The sequence below is a fragment of the Mesoplodon densirostris genome, chromosome 1, assembly GCF_025265405.1.
Source record: "Mesoplodon densirostris isolate mMesDen1 chromosome 1, mMesDen1 primary haplotype, whole genome shotgun sequence".
In the NCBI taxonomy this organism is placed as follows: domain Eukaryota; kingdom Metazoa; phylum Chordata; class Mammalia; order Artiodactyla; family Ziphiidae; genus Mesoplodon; species Mesoplodon densirostris.
The window spans coordinates 154,335,875-154,355,658 of NC_082661.1; the positions used below are offsets into that span (position 1 = coordinate 154,335,875).

At 44.0% G+C, this 19,784-nt stretch overlaps 1 protein-coding gene across 16 annotated transcripts in view; it reads left to right on the forward strand.

The window, feature by feature from the left end:
• APBB2 (amyloid beta precursor protein binding family B member 2) overlaps positions 1-19,784 on the forward strand; it is a 392,355-nt gene that overhangs the window by 257,769 nt on the left and 114,802 nt on the right. For 14 of the 16 annotated variants that reach the window (XM_060110741.1, XM_060110667.1, XM_060110660.1 and 11 more), the window contains one exon: positions 13,204-13,412. In XM_060110741.1, coding sequence (XP_059966724.1) covers positions 13,204-13,412 — 209 coding nt within the window. The remainder of the gene's footprint in view (positions 1-13,203; positions 13,413-19,784) is intronic. The other 2 variants (XM_060110749.1, XM_060110733.1) reach the window with 1 other exon arrangement.

The following is a 19,784-nucleotide window of genomic DNA, read 5'->3' on the forward strand; positions in this document are numbered from 1 at the left end:
AAAAACACATTTGGTGGTTGCAAACTCTCAGAAATCTTAGTTTTTCAATGAAATGCACTATGGTTGATGCCATTTCAAAAATGTTTCTGTTACATAGTATTTTCCCCCAAAGCCACATTTGAATGAAGTAATGAATAGCGAATAATAACAGACATTTACTGAGTGACTGTTACATGCCTGGCTTTGTGCTGGGCACTCTGTTCCACATCAACTGTATGGCACAGAAGCTATCATCAGTTCTGTCACAGTAAGCAGACAGGCCATTAGAAATTAAGCTGTTTGTCCGAGGTCACACAGCTAGCCAGCATTGGAGCTGAGATTCAAGGTTGTCCACTCTCTCCAGAGCTCCTGCCTGCGATAGTAATGTGGCCCTGAAACAAATTTAATAGAGTAAGCCCAGCAAAAACTATGTCCCCAGTGAGTTTAAATTAAGAAATATTGTGTTGATCTTATGCCAAAACATTTGATAAAAATACACAAAGTATACAGTATTGCCAGGCCCAAATTTAAGAGCCATTTAAATAGTGAGTTCTTGGAACATTTACTCAAGAATTTTTAACAGAGCTTGGTTCAATATGGTGGAGTAGGGCTTCCCTGGTGGTGCAGTGGTTGAGAGTCCACCTGTGGATGCAGGGGAAACGGGTTCATGTCCTAGTCTGGGAAGATCCCACATGCCGCGGAGCGGCTGGGGCCATGAGCCATGGCCGCTGAGCCTGCGCGTCCGGAGCCTGTGCTCCGCAACGGGAGAGGCCACAACGGTGAGAGGCCCGCATACTGCAAAAAAAAAAAAAAAAGATGGTGGAGTAGAAGGACGTGCGCTCACTTCCTCTTGCGAGAGCACCGGAATCACAACTAACTGCTGAACAGTCATTGACAGGAAGACACTGGAACTCAGCAAAAAAGATACCCTATATCCAAAGACAAAGGAGAAGCCACAATGAGATGGTAGTAGGGGCACAATCACAGTTAGATCAAATCCCATAACTGCTGGGTGGGTGACGCACAAACTGGAGAACGCTTATACCACAGAAGTCCACCCACTGGAGTGAAGGTTCTGAGCCCCACGTCAGGCTTCCCAACCTGGGGGTCTGGCAGCAGGAGGAGGAATTCGTACAGAATCAGACTTAGAAGGCTAGTGGGATTTGATTGCAGGACTTCAACAGGACTGGGGGAAACAGAGACTCCACTCTTGGAGGGCACACACAAAGTAGTGTGCATATCGGGACCCAGGGGAAGGAGCAGTGACCCTTTGGAGACTGGACCAGACCTACCTGCTAGTGTTGGAGGGTCACCTGCAGAGGCGGGTGGTGGCTGTGGCTCACCGTGGGGACAAGGACACTGGCAGCAGAAGTTCTGGGAAGTAATCCTTGGCGTGAGCCCTCCCAGAGTCCGCCATTAGCCCCACCAAAGAGCTGGGTAGACTCCAGTGCTGGGTCACCTCAGGCCAAACAACCAACATGAGGGAACCCAGCCCCACTCATCAGCAGACAAGTGATTAAAGTTTTACTGAGCTCTGCCCACCAGAGCAACACCCAGCTCTACCCATCACCAGTTGCTCCCATCAGGAAGCTTGCACAAGCTTCTTAGATAGCCTCATCCACCAGAGGGCAGACAGCAGAAGCAAGAAGAACTACAGTTCTGCAGCCTGTGGAAGAAAAACCACATTCACAGAAAGACAGACAAAATGAAAAGGCAGAGGACTTTGTACCAGATGAAAGAACAAGATAAAACCCCAGGGCTTCCCTGGTGGCGCAGTGGTTGAGAGTCCGCCTGCCGATGCAGGGGACATGGGTTTGTGCCCCGGTCCGGGAAGATCCCACATACCGCAGACTGGCTAGGCCCGTGAGCCATGGCCGCTGAGCCTGTGCATCCGGAGCCTGTGCTCCGCAACGGGAGAGGCCACAACAGTGAGAGGCCCATGTACTGCAAAAAAAAAAAAAAAAAAAAAAAAAAACAGAAAAACAACTAAATGAAGTGGAGATAGGCAACCTTCCAGAAAAAGAATTCAGAATAATGATAGTGAAGATGATCCAGGACCTCGGAAAAATAATGGAGGCAAAGATCGAAAACATGCAAGAAATGTTTAACAAAGACCTAGAAGAATTAAAGAACAAACACCAGAAGAATTAAAGAAGAAACAAACAGAGATGAACAATACAATAACTGAAATGAAAAATACACTAGAAGGAATCAGTAGCAGAAAACTGAGGCAGAAGAAAAGATAAGTGACCTGGAAGACAGAATGGTGGAATTCACTGCCGCAGAAAAGAATAAAGAAAAAAGAATGAAAAGAAATGAAGACAGCCTAAGAGACCTCTTGGACAACATTAAACACAACAACATTCACATTATAGAGGTCCCAGAAGGAAAAGAAAGAGAGAAAAGACCCGAGAAAATATTTGAAGAGATTATAGTCAAAAACTTCCCTAACATGGGAAAGGAAATAGCCACCCAAGTCCAGGAAGCGCAAAGTCCCAGGCAGGGTAAACCCAAGGAGAAACACACCGAGACACATAGTAATCAAACTGACAAAAATTAAAGACAAAGAAAAATTATTGAAAGCAACAAGAGAAAAACAACAAATTACATACAAGGGAACTCCCATAAGGTTAACAGCTGATTTCTCAGCAGAAACTCTACAAGCCAGAAGGGAATGGCACAATATATGTAAAGTGATGAAAGGGAAGAACCTACAACCAAAATTACTCTACCCGGCAAGGATCTCATTCAGATTGGATGGAGAAATCAAAAGCTTTACAGGCAAGCAAAAGATAAGAGAATTCAGCACCACCAAACCAGCTCTGTAACAAATGCTAAAGGAACTTCTCTAAGTGGGAAACACAAGAGAAGAAAAGGATCTACAAAAACAAACCAATAACAATTAAGAAAATGGTAATAGGAACATACATATCGATAATTAACTTAAATGTGAATGGATTAAATGCTCCAACCAAAAGACACAGGCTCGCTAAATGGATACAAAAACAAGACCCATATATATGCTGTCTACGAGAGACCCACTTCAGACCTAGGGACACATACAGACTGAAAGTGAGGGGATGGAAAAAGATATTCCGTGCAAATGGAAATCAAAAGAAAGCTGGAGTAGCTATACTCATATCAGATAAAACAGACTTTAAAATAAAGACTGTTACAAGAGACAAGGAAGGACCCTACATAATGATCAAGGGATCAATCCGAGAAGAAGATATAACAATTATAAATATATATGCACCCAATGTAGGAGCACCTCAATACTTAAGGCAACTGCTAACAGCTATAAAAGAGGAAATCGACAATAACACAATAATTGTGGGGGACTTTAACACCTCACTTCCACCAATGGACAGGTCATCCAGACAGAAAATTAATAAGGAAACAGAAGCTTTAAATGAAACAATAGACCAGATAGATTTAATTGATATTTATAGGACATTCCATCCAAAAACAGATTACACTTTCTTCTCAAGTGCACACAGAACATTCTCCAGGATTGATCAAATCTTGGGTCACAAATCAAGCCTTGGTAAATTTAAGAAAATTGAAATCATATCAAGGATCTTTTCCAACCACAATGCTATGAGATTAGAAATCAATTACAGGGGAAAAAAACATAAAAAACACAAACACATGGAGGCTAAACAATACATTACTTGGTTATTTAACCAAGAGATGACTGAAGAAATCAAAGAGGAAATCAAAAAATACCTAGAGACAAATTAGAACGAAAACACGACAATCCAAAACCTGTGGGATGCAGCAAAAGCAGTTCTAAGAGGAAGGTTTATAGCAGTACAAGCCTACGTCAAGAAAGTAGAAAAATCTCAAACTATCTAACCTTACACCTAAAGGAACTAGAGAAAGAAGAACAAACAAAACCCAAAGTTAGTAGAAGGAAAGAGATCATAAAGATCAGAGCAGAAATAAATGAAATAGAAACAAAGAAAACAATAGCAAAGATCAATAAAACTAAAAGCTGGTTCTTTGAGAAGGTAAACAAAATTGATAAACCTTTAGCCAGACTCATCAAGAAAAAGAGGGAGAGGACTCAAATCAATAAAATTAGAAATGAAAAAGGAGAAGTTACAATGGACACCACAGAAATACAAAGCATCCTAAGAGACTACTACAAGCAACTCTGTGCAAATAAAGTGGACAACCTGGAAGAAATGGACAAATTCTTAGAAAGGTATAACCTTCCAAGACTGAACCAGGAAGAAATAGAAATATGAACAGACCAATCACAAGTAATGAAATTGAAACTGTGATTAAAAATCTTCCAACAAACAAAAGTCCGGGACCAGGTGGCTTCACAGGTGAATTCTATCAAACATTTAGAGAAGAGCTAACACCCATCCTTCTCAAACTCTTTCAAAAAATTGCAGAGGAAGAAACACTCCCAAACTCATTCTATGAGGCCACCATCACCCTGATACCAAAACCAGACAAAGATACTACAAAAAAAGAAAATTACAGACCAATATCAATTCTTCCCTGATGAATATGATGCAAAAACCCTCAGCAAAATACTAGCAAACAGAATCCAACAACACATTAAAAGAATCATACACCATGGTCAAGTGGGATTTATCCCAGGGATACAAGGATTCTTCAATATATGCAAATCAATCAATGTGATACACCATATTAACAAATTGAAGAATAAAAACCATATGATTGTCTCAATAGATGCAGAAAAAGCTTTTGACAAAATTCAACACCCATTTATGATTAAAAAAAAAACTCTCCAGAAAGTGGGCATAGAGGGGGCCTACCTCAACATAATAAAGGCCATATATGACAAACCCATAGCAAACATCATTCTCAATGGTGAAAAACTGAAAGCATTTCCCCTATGATCAGTAACAAGACAAGGATGTCCACTCTCGCCACTATTATTCAACATAGTTTTGGAAGTCCTAGCCCTGGCAATCAGAGAAGAAAAAGAAATAAAAGGAATCCAGATTGGAAAAGAAGAAGTAGAACTGTCACTGTTTGCAGATGACATGATACTATACATAGAGAATCCTAAAGATGCCACCAGAAAACTACTAGAGCTAATCAATGAATTTAGTAAAGTTGCAGGATACAAAATTAATGAACAGAAATCTCTTGCATTCCTATACACTAAGAACAGAAGATCAGAAAGAGAAATTAAGGAAACAATCCCATTCACCACTGCAACAAAAAGAATAAAATACCTAGGAACAAACCTATGTAAGGAGGTAAAAGACCTGTACTCAGAAAACTATAAGACACTGATGCAAGATATCAAAGATGACACAAACACATGGAGAGATATACCATGTTCTTGGATTAGAAGAATCAATGTTGTGAAAATGGCTATACTACCCAAAGCAATCTACAGATTCAATGCAATCCCTATCAAGTTACCAATGGCATTTTTTACAGAACTAGAACAAAAAGTCATAAAATTTGCATGGAGACAGAAAAGATCAGAAAAGCCAAAACAGTCTTGAGGGAAAAATTGGAGCTGGGAGAATCAGACTCCCTGACTTCAGACTATACTACAAACTACAGTAATCAAGACAATAGGGTACTGGCACAAAAACAGAAATATAATTCAATGGAACGGGTTAGAAAGCTCAGAGATAAACCCATTCACCTATGGTCAACTAATCTATGACAAAGGAGGCAAGGATATACAATGGAGAAATGACAGTCTCTTCAATAAGTGGTGCTTGGAAAACTGGACAGCTACATGTAAAAGAATGAAATTAGAACACTCCCTAACACCATACACAAAAATAAACTCAAAATGGATTAAGGACCTAAATGTAAGACCAGACACTATAAAGCTCTTAGAGGACAACATAGGAAGAACACTCTTTGACATAAATCACAGCAAGATCTTTTTTGATCCACCTCCTAGAGTAATGGAAATAAAAACAAACATAAACAAATGGGACCTAATGAAACTTAAAAGCTTTTGCAAAGCAAAGGAAACCACAAACAAGACGAAAAGACAGCCCTCAGAATGGGAGAAAATATTTGCAAACAAATCAATGGACAAAGGATTAATCTCCAAAATATATAAACAGCTCATGCAGCTCAATATTAAAAAAAACAACCCAATCCAAAAATGGGCAGAAGACCTAAATAGACATTTCTCCGAAGAAGACATATGGATGGCCACGAAGCACACGAAAAGCTGCTCAATATCACTAACTATTAGAGAAATGCAAATCAAAACTACCATGAGGTATCACCTTACACCAGTTAGAATGGGCATCATCAGAAAATCTACAAACAACAAATGCTGGAGAGGGTGTGGAGAAAAGGGAACCCTCTTGCACTGTTGGTGGGAATGTAAATTGATACAGCCACTGTGGAGAACAGTGTGGACGTTCCTTAAAAAACTAAAAATAGGATTACCATATGACCCAGCAATCCCACTCCTGGGCATATACCCAGAGAAAAGCATAATTCAAAAAAACACGTGCACCCCAGTGTTCATTGCAGCACTATTTACAATAGCCAGGTCATGGAAGCAACCTAAATGCCCATTGAAAGACGAATGGATAAAGAAGTTGTGGTACATATATACAGTGGAATATTACTCAGCCATAAAAAGGAGTGAAATTGGGTCATTTGTAGAGACGTGGATGGATGTAGAGACTTTCATACAGAGTGAAGTAAGTCAGAAAGAGAAAAACAAATAACGTATATTAACACATATGTGTGGAACCTAGAAAAATGGTACAGATGAACCAGTTTGCAGGGCAGAAATAGAGACACAGATGTAGAGAACAACTGTATGGACACCAAGAGGGGAAAGTGGCGGGGGGGCGGTGGTGGTGTGATGAATTGGGAGATTGGGATTGACATATATACACTAATATATGTAAAATAGATAACTAATAAGAACCTGCTGTATAAAAAAATAAATAAAAATTTAAAAAAAACTTTAACAGAAAAATCCACAGTTACAAATAACTACGTATTTCAGGGACACTAAATATCTTAATGTTAATTTTTTTAAAGGAAAATAGGGAAAAAGAGTTAGAAAATCAACGCTCCCAAAACGGTTAAGAGGTTTATTACAGCTGTAAAAAGAATGCAACCACAGGAAAGCTCAATTGAGTACAATGTGTAATTTTTCTGAGGCTGTGATAGACACTTCAGGGTCCCAAATAGGCCCTGCAAATAAATATCAAGAAATAGCAGGGGCCCTGAAACTGTTTTAGGTCAGCTTTCCTCCCTTCTGTCTGGCAGGCCAGCGGGTCAGAGAGCTCACATATTTTGGACATTTGGGGCTCATTCCCTTGTTTTCCACAGTCATTGTTTTTGCCAGTTCCTTTGACTGAGGACAGTTTCACCCTGGGTTCTGAGCAGCCTCTGTATGCTGCCTGGAACCCTCAGCAAAGCTGTAATAAATGATCCAGACCTGGAGTCCTGGCTCCACGCTCTTGTCTTCAGAAGTCGGTGGTGAAGCTGGAGGGAATGAAGAGCCTTCTTGCTGTTTTCTGACAAGGAGGTTCTAGGTCCAGAAAGAATAAAGGGACTAAGTAGTGAGTTGGGAAAGAAGAGAGAGAGGCAAAGGAAGCAGACCACCGGTGACCGGAGAAAGTGTTTTAAAGCTAAATTCAGATAGTTTGGATTAAGGCATCTGGCTCCCTCTGGAACAACAGTGCTCAAAAGAGAAGCCAGCAGTAGCTGCAGCTAAGACTTCCGAAGAGAGAGGTTTTTCTTCTCTAAGAATGGGAGCATTGTGCAGATTACTCTTCTGATTTTGAAAACACAGACCACACAAGAGCTTCGAGAGCTTGCCTTTGCATAGAGGGTGAATCCTTAGCCCTTATGGCCTTAAATCTTATCCTAGACCACTCCCATCTCATTCAAGTGACTTTCTGTTGTAATGACACAACAGGCTCTTCCCTGCCATGGGGCCTTTGCACTTGCTGTTCCGTCTTCCAGGAGTGCTGTTCTCTTGTCTCTTCCCAACGCTGGTGCCCCTTCTAGTTTAGGGTGACATTGTTCCTTCCTCAGACCATCCTATCCACATAGCCCACCCTATCCCCAGACACAATTGATCCCATTATACCTGAATTGCCTCTTTTATTCATTACTGTGTTCTCAGCTTCTAGAATAGTGCTTGGAATGTATTGGAGGCCCTCAATGCAAGAGAGTGAATGAATAAGTGGGTGAATAAATGAAAGAATGATTGAATATAATTCACATTTTTTATTTTCTGGAGCCAGCAGTTAGATGGAGTTTGGTGGAAAAGATTAATTACCTTTTCTGTTTTCCTAGGCCAATGGTTCTTAAAAGTGTGGTCCCAAAACCAGCAGCAAGAAATCAGCACCACCTGGGAACTGTTAGAAATGCAGATTCTCAGGCCTCGCCCCAGAGCAACTGAGTCAGAACCTTGGCGGTGTGGGGTGGGGAGGTAGTACCCAGCAATCTGTGTTCTAGCAGATTCTCCAGGTGACTGTGAAACTTGAGAACCACTGCCCCAGTTCACGGATGCTGGGCCCAGGTCTATCTGATGAACTCTGTGCCCCCCAGCCCTAGAACAATGCCTGGCACAGAGTAGACAGGAAGTATTTGTTGAATGAGTTAATCTGTCTCCTCTTTCTTCGAAAGGTGCTCACCCTCTGCCGTACACACTGAAGGCACTGGGTATACAACTGTCAAGGAAGGGAGTGAGTGCCATTGAGAGGGCCAGAGGGAGGCCTCTTGTGCTCTGCACTGAAGGCGTTGCCAAATTTAGAATCCCAGCTCACCCATCCCTCCTTCCTGTGGCCTCCGGAGCAAGAGGGGAGATTTCCAGCTGCTGCTAGATGCTAATTCGTTTTCATTTGACCCTTCAGTTCCTGCAAGTGAACCCAGGGGTGAGGGTGATGAGAGGCAGGCTTGCTTCACACACAGACCAGGGAGGAGAGCGGGAGAGAAGTGATAGAGGTGGAGCCAGGCCAGCAGCGGCACTGGCGCCCAAGGCGGCTGGAAGGGGCAGGTCCTTGCTGCTCATAGACGGGCTCCTTGTTTCTATGCCAAGTATTGCTCTTGGCCCAAGAGGCTCCCAGCACAAGAGAGACTTTCTGGGGCTCTCAGCCTTGCTATTTTTACACTCCGACTTCCAGGCCGTGCTTCTGGAACAAAACTGCAAATGATAACGTGGGCCACAGAGCCACTTAGAAAGGATATCTATAGCTTTCTGCTCTTACCACTGAACCGTGCCCCGCTTCCCTCTTCTCCTTGAAGGCGCCTTCAGCAAGATGCAGTGATGCAGTGATGCAGTGATGACATGACAGGAGACCATAAAGCTTCTTAGCTGTGGGATCCTGTAGGGAAGGGAGGAGGGAGAAATAGGTGGGATCTCAGTCTCTGCTGTGTGCCTGGGTGTGGAATATGATCCTCGGGTTTCCAGTGGGAGAGGCTGCATATCCATGGACCAGCTGAAGTGGCTGCCTGGGTTTACTGGATGCAGAATTAGGGAGGGAGACACGGAAGGGAGGACCCTATGCAACGCCTATATTGGAAGTGTCCTTGCATGGATGTACCTAGTCTCCAGGGCAAATCTTGGTGCCCTCACTCACCAACTCTGTAACCTTGGTCAGGTCAGCTGGCCGGTCTCATAGCCTCAGACTTGAAGCCATTGTGTCCTTTCTTATGTGTCCCCCCCTGCCTCCGCCCCATTTATGCACCTTCTAAATTCCCCCAAGCTGACCACAACTGATTTTTATCAGATCTCTGAAAAAGTAACATCCATTTCTACATAGGGACATAGTTTACCCCCTTGGCTTTAAACCAAACTGCCATCCTCTCCGAGCCTTAGAAATGGGATAACCATAGTGTGTCCTTCATAGGGCAGCAGTGGACACTCCACGAGCTCTTGCAATAAAGAAGCAATAAAGCAGCTGGGTATTTCAGCCCACAGCCCACATCAGCATCCCTGTTACTTTTACTGTAAATAACAGCACAGTTGTTACCAGCTGCTGAGAACCTCATGGGAGCATTAAGAGAACTTGGGTTTAAGCCTTGAAAGGCCCGGCTTCTTGTCTTGGCTGGCTATTATTCCCACTCTTACCTTCTGGTGGGATTGATTTGAGCATTCAACTAATCCCTGTTTTCAAGGAAAATCATGCCTACAAGACCAATATTTTAAAAAGGTAAAAATGTTGCTGCAACAGTCAAAAGACTCTGGACAGGCCTGGAGTTCCACCTACCTGCACCACTGTCCTTCTCCCCAATTTGATAACATTTGAAAACCACTGACCTGTTGAATAAGGTCCAGGGTACTTATTTAAATGTGTACATAGTTTTATGTAGGAAAACAAAGCACATTGGGGCTTTGAAGATGAAACAAAATGAAGTGTAATGGCACTGAGGTACCTCAGAAGGCATACTTCTTGCTGTTCCTGTGGAACCTATCAATAAAAAAAAGAAACAAAATCTCAACTCCAGCCCAGGACTCTTTCCAGTTTATCATATTGTATTTCTTTTTGTCCATAACAACATTCACATTTGCCTTCAAGGGAAGTAGACATGCTCTTAACTAGAAGCTAGTATTCCCGAGCCTTGTGAAGTTGCTCTGTTTTATGAAATTATATAGAACTGATTTCTTCAGAATTCTTCTTTGCTAAGCGCCAAGTTCAATTCCCATCATTCAGGACTTCATTCACTTATTTCTCCCTCCTTCTTTGTGCATTCTTCCTTCTTATCTTCCTTTCTTCTGTCTACCCATCTGTCTATCCATCCATCCACCATCTATCCTCCGTTCATCCATCTCATTGTAATTGAATACCTGCCATGCTAGGTGTTGGAAATATGATGGTGAACATGACAGAGATAATGTCTGCTTGCCCTCACGGGGCTTACATTCCTTACAACCAGGGTAGGGTGATGTGGAAGGGATTCTATAAATGATTCTGAACTGCTGATAATATTGTAGATGTGCGCACCTCACTCCTTCCATCATCATCATCTGATCATCACCAATTTTTAGCAACAGAATAACCCCCCTTGTAGTTTTTATTCCAACAAAATCTCACCAGAAATTCAAAATATAAACCAAATATAAGTGAATGGGTCTGGTTGAAACACAACAGACCACTTTCTGCCATGCAGCCCAAGGCCCCTCTCAACCACTTTGGAAAGCCACACCTGAAGACTGCTGACCTTGGTCTCTGCCCTTGGTCTGATGTGATTTATTTTCTCATAGTGTTATGTAGCTATTCTTCATCTATGCTAATGTCCCAGCTGTAGAGACAATGGGGATACATGTGTAAATTCAGGCCCTCAGACCTTAAAAACAACAGAAACGGTAACTGTTTATGTCCTTTTAGTTTCCATCTCGAGCTTGTTGTCTGAGCTGCTAGAATTGGACAAGGGAACACCCTTGGTAGGGTTTTCTCCAACTTAATACCAAGACCTGTGTATTTTACCTTTCCCAGCCCAGTTGAAATATTTAAAACAAAATAACAGCATAAACAACCGTCTCACCCCCTAAAACGGAGACAGGACAGAGGAGTGTATGCACATGTTTGTTTCGAGTTGTTTCTGAAAGATTTGGGTAACTTGAAATTATTTAATCATGCTTAATTTCCTGTAGGGGGAGGGGAAATTTCCATCATAATTTGAGACAAGTGGCAGTTTTGCCTCTGGCAGATTTAAATGAGAAAAGTGAATGCTGGGATGCTAAACAACCGCATGAATGCACATCTGTGCCCATAGCCTTAATCAACTTCTTTGTTTGGTTTCTTTTTTTCTTCTTGCGGCTGTAGCAGCCTCAGTGACGCCAGCCCACATGATGCAATGACATTTGCTGAGAGCAAGGCCCACATACTTTCTCATTTAAATTGCTGTAACGGCTCCAGCCTCTTGTGAATGACCACACAGAAAAGGGCCTCATCCTTAGAATGAAGTGATCCCCAGATTTAGAGCACAAGTTTATTAAGTTTTTCTACCTGTGTATGTTGATAATAGCCGCCTGCGATTCCTCCATTATGCCTCCCTCTCTGTGGATTTCTTACTCTGCTTCCTTATGTCTCTCCTCTCTTCTCTAGCACTTTAATCCATCTCATACTCAACTCAAAGAAGGCCAAAGATGAGATTTTAAAAAAACAAAGTTATCCAGTAAATTAATAAAATATTGATATAAGCCAGGGATGACTGAAATTGCCCAGTAGATGTATTTTATTTCCCACATGCACACACATACAGTTCTTAAAAAATTATTTTTTGAATTTAAATGCCTTTGGACTTTGCACATGCTTACCAGTTTGCCACCATCCTCACCATTCTCTGTTGTATCCCACACCTGTCCTCCTTCATGCATTTATATTACTGGCCGGTTTTTAGTGTCCGTCTGGTTCCTTTTCGAATTCCAAGGCTTTTTCAGTCTGCACTCCTTGGGAATCTTCTGTGTGCAGTTTAGAATTCTAGAGTATTACAAAAGACATGGCTACTTTGTAGATGTTTACAATCAGGGCCTCCCTGGTGGCGCAAGTGGTTGAGAGTCCGCCTGCCGATGCAGGGGATACGGGTTCGTGCCCCGGTCTGGGAGGATCCCATATGCCGCGGAGCGGCTGGGCCCGTGAGCCATGGCCGCTGAGCCTGCGCGTCCGGAGCCTGCGCGTCCGGAGCCTGTGCTCCGCAGCGGGGGAGGCCACAACAGTGAGAGGCCCGCATACCGCAAAAAAAATAAATAAATAAAAATAAAAATAGATGTTTACAATCAAATGGGAGGAGTTGTTAAAGCAAATGAAAGGTATAAATCCAGTACTCATAAATCCAGTAACTCATCCAGAAAGCGGTTAAAGAACATTAGAGTTGTACTCATCGCTGGGAATGATATATGATCCCAAACAGTAAATCTTACAAATGTACAAAGGGATACAGTAGGTTTTGTGTTTAACCTTGCAAATTTTGCTTGGGTAGTTAGTTGATTCTGACTAATGGAGCTTTAGCCTGTTCGTTCATAGGGTCCTTGGAGCTGTAAGATGACTTGATAATGGGTCCTTTATATCCATGTTCTCAAGTGTCAACCTTCCAGTTCTTTCCATGTTTCTTTCCGTATTCCCCCTCTTTCCATACTTCGTGTCCGTAGGATGGCTTTAGTTCTCATTCGGGCTATGGACACATCTGCCTGTGGAATTCTCCTGACTGTTGGTAGTAAAATTGGAAGACTGTAATTGTTTCCTCTTTTAATAAAACCCTCTCTTTTTTTCCATTTTCCAGCAGATATATGGAGTGATCACTCCTTTCAGACTGATCCAGATTTGCCACCTGGCTGGAAAAGAATCAGTGACATCGCTGGGACCTATTATTGGCACATACCAACCGGGACGACTCAGTGGGAACGCCCTGTCTCCATCCCAGCAGATCTTCAGGGTTCTAGGAAAGGGTCCCTTAGTTCTGTAACGCCATCTCCCACCCCAGAGAACGAGGTAAAACGGAGTGTCTTTTTGATGGCTTAGTAGAGTGGATGTAACTTGTGATTTCTCTTTAGACTCATTGCTTCTGCCCCAACAGGTCATCAAGGTAAGCTTTTGACTTTCATGCATGTTGCATTTGAAACCGAAAGGCTTCCTCTTAGTGAATAGTGTTAATACCATCTTTCAGGGATGTTTTCATTTTTTTAATGGCTTTTGGTCTCTTGAAACACCATTTCAGGTACAGAAAGTAAGAGAGGCTGATTAATGAGAAGTGGTTAAGATTCCCTGGGGCTCACTGAGGCAGTAATTTACTCTGTAGGTGCTGTTGCATGGTGCTGGTTCCATAAAATATTTACACACAGAAGAATGTCTCTTGGCCAGATGTGTTATAATTACTGCATATCTTATTAATATCCGTGGGCTCATTTGACTGCATAGAGAGAATGTCTGCAGGAATAACCCTTGAGAGCCCTTAAATGCTTAATTTCTAATAAAAAAAAAAAAAGAGGATCTGTTTATTTAGCAGAAGTGACATTGTTTTAGAAGTAATTAGCAGTATAAATTTGTTCTGTCCCTGAGGATGAAATCTGATGTTTAAACAAAGAACTGAGGCATTAAAAAAATTCCATCGTGGTATTTATTAATACAAAAATCCCTGCAGTGAACCTTTGTGAATCCTGATAACTAAATATTCAAGAGAATTACAGTGGAAAAAGGTTAGAGTTAAGTAATGGCTTTTCTGGAGAAAGGAAGTTTCATTCCTAACACACGGGCACTTCTGCCCTTTTTTTTTTTTTTTTTTCTTTTTGCGGTATGCGGGCCTCTCACTGTTGTGGCCTCTCCCGTTGCGGAGCACAGGCTCCGGATGCGCAGGCCCAGCGGCCATGGCTCACGGGCCCAGCCGCTCCGCGGCATATGGGATCCTCCCAGACCGGGGCACGAACCCGTATCCCCTGCATCGGCAGGCGGACTCTTAACCACTGCGCCACCAGGGAGGCCCACTTCTGCCTTTTTTTGATCACAGTTTTCTGCTCTTTAAACAACTCATTTTCTTTTACTTTGAGGACATGGAAGGAATTTGAACTGCATCTCTTACCCCAAAGTTTCTCTACATATTTGCCGCTATTATCACCCTTCCTGTCTTTGAAAGTAAACAACATCTTCCATTATTTACTTGCTCTTCTCTGGGAGGCAGGAAGACCTACATTCCAGCCACATTCCTGCTTTTACTGGGCTTCGGCATCTCACCCTACCTGGGCCTCAAATTCTCCATCTTTCGAGTGACGGGTTGGGGCGAGCTATAGGCCCCGTTGATAGACCAGGGCCTTGGTTTGTTGGTACTTGGCCCTGATGATCAGATATGTGCTTCAGTTCCACTGAATCACTTAGGATTTTGTTGCTTATCACTGGGTGATTTTGATAACTTTTTATTAGCATAATATTCCTCCTCTCAGGGCACATCCCATTCAGTCGATTTATTCGCCTTATGTGAGGTGTGCTGGGGGGTAAAGATGAACCAACACAGGCTGCTCCTCATGGAGCTCAGCATGAAGTGGAGCCCTCTTCCATTCCGGCCCAGTTACCTCTTGGCATTTCTCCCTGGACCGCAGAGTGGCCTCCCAGGGGCTGAGTGGGCCAGGACGCCCCTGGGCTCTCACTGAGGCACAGAGTTCCTCTTTCTTCTTCACCTGTACTGCTTGGTTCTTGGCATCTCTGTTAGAATCTTTCTCCATTCCAGGGCTCCATCCCCCTTATTGTAACCCTTTACCATCTTCACCCCCAGGGAGTGCCCTGCAACCAGAGAATACCCGGTTGGGAAGGGGACATTGGCACCAGTATCTGTCCATTACAGACAGGGAAACCGAGGCACAGAGAGGCCAGTGACCAGCAGCCGCGCTGGCTCTAGAACGCAGGGTTCCCGAATCCTCCTTGAATTCCAGGTCAGAGTTCTTCTCACTTGGCTTCCCTGGCTCTGAGATCTCAGCCTGCCTGCTTTCTCTTGGTCCAGAGGTGAGGAGATCAGACTAACTTTGAGATACCATTTCTGTTCAATGAATCTCTTGTCCTCTGTATGTGGAAGAAATGAAGTTTGTCTCGGAGCCCACCTCCTGAGGCCGAGGCATGGGTGGGGTGAAGCCCAAGGAGGGCATCCCGAGGTTTATGTGCCTCGGATTTTTACTTCTTTGATTAATATGGTAGACTTTCACTTTCATGTTTTCTGCGAAAAGTCTTAGGAAGAACGCAGCACAGGTGGGCTGCTGGCTCTGGGGATAATTATTGGGAAGCAGAGTCCTCTTCTCATCCCTGAGCCGCCTTCTGATGCCCACTGTTGCCTGCTCTGCCCCGTCCATGCCTGCTTCCACCCCCCTCCCGCTCACTGCCTAGCCCCCCTTCCCAGGCTCCGACTGTGTCCTATGGCCGCCTGCCTCACTTGCGCTCCTGGAGTTCAGTGTTTCCATCACATCCCCACTGGTCAGCCTCCCAGCTGCTCTTCATGACTTTTTGTGGCTTTCAGGGTATTTTCATAAACGTCACTTCATTTGTCCCCTTCAAGACTCTTCATGTGGCAGAGATGACAGCTATTATGTTTCCCACTTAAGAGGTAACCGAGGCTCAGCGAGTTGAGTAACCAGGCAGGTGGCGTCAGGGTGGCAGGATGGTTCCGTTCCTCTCTTCTGTTGCCATCGTGTTGGACAAAGCCTTACCCCTCCAAGAAACGTGTTAACAAATGTGTAGTTTTTTGAAGTTTCAGAGAGAGGCTCATTCCCAGCTCTTTATTTTTCTTTATTAATTCTATTTATTTATGTTTGGCTGCGTTGGGTCTTCATTGCTGCGCAGGCTTTCTCTAGTTGCAGTGAGCGGGGGCTACTCTTTGTGGCATTGCCCGGGCATCCCATTGCGGTGGCTTCTCTTGTTGCAGAGCACGGGCTCGGGCTCTAGGCGCACGGGCTTCAGTAGTTGTGACTCACGGGCTCTTGAGCGCAGGCCCAGTAGTTGTGGTACACAGGCTTAGTTGCTCTGTGGCATGTGGGATCTTCCCAGACCAGGGATTGAACCCGTGTCCCCCTGCACTGGCAGGCGGATTCTTACCCGCTGCGCCACCAAGGAAGTCCCCCAGCACTTTAAATAGACCAATGGGATAGATGTCCTTTGGATCAACCTTTCGGTTGTTTGTTTCATGTACATTTTTTCGCCTGGACATCAGGCCATCCACTAAGTCAAAGAACCAAGCAGATTTAAAAGGCAATACATTAAAATCCTAGGGGCAAAGAGGTGAGCAGATAGGTAGAGAGGAGAGGAAGGGGAGAGGTGGGGGAAGATACAGGCTGCTACATTCCCAGGTCCGGCAGGTGCTGACACGGATATTAAAGCAGAAGCACTAAGGGTAATCGAGTGTTTAGAGCTCCAGCTTCATGCCTTGTCTCCTTACTCATAAAACCCTATGCATCTGTACGACAGTTGTCATTACCTTTTTACATTTGACAATGCACACAGAGAGGTGAGGGAGCTTGCCCAGGATCACACACCTAATACCTAGTGGAGTCAAGCCTGAATGGAGGTCTGCTGGCCCCTGCCCCTACCCCAGGTTTCACTATGTGTGTATCGAGGCTTGGAGAGCCTTGAATAGCTTCATCTCACTGCAGGGGAGGGCGGTGACATATGCAGCACCTTCTAGAAAATGACTTCTCTTGATAACATTGTCTCAGGTGCTAATAACAGTTGAAGAGAAATGATTATATCTTTGATGCCATTTCTTTGGTCCCTAAATAGAATCTATTTTGACTAATTTGGAAACATGAGAGAAAGCAAAATGGTAAGGGCGAGAAGAAGAAACTTGTAATATGTCGCGTTAGAAACGCATATTTTTATACAGATTTTTCCTGAGCTGGCTTAAAAAAAAAAAAAAAGTAAGTGCCAAATCTGTTGACTCAGCTTCCCAAAAGTTTAGGACGGAAGGCTTCCTTACAGTTTGAAAATTTTACATTTCACATTCCAAAGTTCACCAGGGAAGTGTTAGGCGCAGCGCATAATGTTCCCTCTGCATACGCCAGCAGTATTTTTGAAAGTTTATACACTGGCCGGGAAGCATTTGCTGCTGAAATTTGGCCCAAAGATGATCTCCCCCCAGTCCATCAGTTTGTTCCAAGTCACTTAGATGTTGAATTTTAGAGAGAAGAGGAAGCTACACAAAATATTGTAAGGAATAACTGTTGGCCCATAAGCAAGTCTTACTTAGAATCTTTCCAGCAGAAGGTGTTTCCAAGTTCCTTAAGGATAAAAGTATGGAGGACCAAGTGGGTCTGAAGCAAGGGAAGGTCAAATTGTTTCTCAGGACCATGATCTCTACTTGATCACAATTCACTCTGTTCTTGCTGCATTGCCTCTGGAGTCTGGGAGGGGCCTGAGCAGCTAACTCCCCAGGAGGGGCAAAACCCATGTATTGCATTAGAACCTACGGATTTTCACATACATTTCGAAGTAAGATGACAACATAAAGGGGCCAGTCTGTCATCATTTTACTGAAATTCTTGACCTGATCAAGTAATCATGACATTTTAGAGCTGGCAAGAACCTTTGAGAAGGGCCTAGTGAATGCTACGGCAGTACTTCTCAGCCTGTGAGCCAAGGACGGTGGCCAGGATGTCCTTTGGGGCTTGCAGAACATGCTAAGTTTCCTTATTTTTACCCCAGGCCACTGAGCTAGACTCTCTAAGGGTAGGGCCTGAGAATCGGCTTTTATCATAAGCGTTCCAGGAAATTCTGAGTGAGTGCAAGAGCTGGTCTTCTAGCAAATCTAGTCTCCCTGTTTTTATTTATATGTCACTTCCCCTTCAATTCTTTGGCTTCCCGCTAGCATCTCCTGGGAAGGATTGTTCTCACCCGTCTGCTTTGAAAGCCCTTTAACCTTTATTCCATTGTGTCTCTTTGTAGTATTCTTACATGAGGCACGTCCGCCTCCCTTTTGGGGGGTGTCGGGACCTGCCCCCCTCGTCTTGTGTCCTCGGCACCTGGCACAGTGCCTGGTATGTGTCAATGTCCATTAAATGTTTGCTGAATGAAGGACTAAACCAGCTTTGTAGCGGAGGGAGCTCTTAGTTGACTTGCTGTAGAGGCAGAGCCAGCACTAGAGACCCAGGTCTCCTGATTCTCCTCTAGTTTCCAAATAGTGCTGCTGCCCACAGAGACTAATTTAATTGCACAAGCGTTTGTCAGTTTGTCTTCTAGTTAGATTCTTTTTTTTAACTTCTCTGGATTTTATTTGCATGATAAACCATAACTGTTCTTTTGATAGTGTTGCATCCAGCAAAACACGGAAAGCAGTTTTAAAAGAAGGAAAAAATAGGGCTTCCCTGGTGGCGCAGTGGTTGAGAGTCCGCCTGCCGATGCAGGGGTCACGGGTTCGTGCCCGGTCCGGGAAGAGCCCACATGCCGCGGAGCGGCTGGGCCCGTGAGCCATGGCCGCTGAGCCTGCGTGTCCGGAGCCTGTGCTCCGCAACAGGAGAGGCCACAACAGTGAGAGGACCATGTACCGCAAAAAAAAAAAAAAAAAGAAGGAAAAAATATACACACATATATGGATACAGTGCTTATTAACATTGACTGGCCTATGCCTTGGAATTCCAGAATTCCAGGTACTCTGCCATTTATCATCAAGGCTACACATACCAAGGCTCAAGTCTTGACAAAAGAGGATTACGAAGCATAATCCATAACCCTTTGTAGTCCCTAGGCTCTCAAACTTTTTATCCTTACAAATGCCTTAGTAGAGATAAGGGCACTGCTATTCCTGGGCACTTTCAGGCAGCCAGCCCCTGGGCTAAGGGCTCACGTGCTTGACCTCACTCTGTCCACACTCTGGTGGGAAGTCTCCTAAGATCCCAGAAGAAAAGTATGGAAGAAGAAAACTCTCAGTAGTCAAGGTTATACAGTCAGATTGATTCCCTTAGTAGGTCATGAGGGTGCCATGCTGAAAGGTCATGAAGGGTCACGGCAGGTGCCGTGCTCCAGGCGCTGGGTCAGTCCCCACTGTCTCTGAGGAGCTAGGGCTCCAGGGCTCTCGAGAACCTGAATGTCATCACCGTAATCAGGATAAGGGGTGCTGCAGCCTGGCCAAGGTCAAGACAAGCACCAGGAGGGTGTGTCCCCAGCCATAACTCTGACACCACCATCTCTCAGCTGTGCAAGGCTTTAGCTGCATTGCCTGAGAGATGACCGATTGGAGGTTGTTACCCATGGAAGATGGTCCCTGTTCTTCCTCTACTCTCCTTTACCTCTCTTTGTGTCTGTCTTCCCTGGGGCATGTTGCTCGCCTGCCTTTTCCTCTTTTATTGTCTTTCTCTTTGTCTCTTCTTTCATCTCTCACTCCCATCACCCAGACTGCAG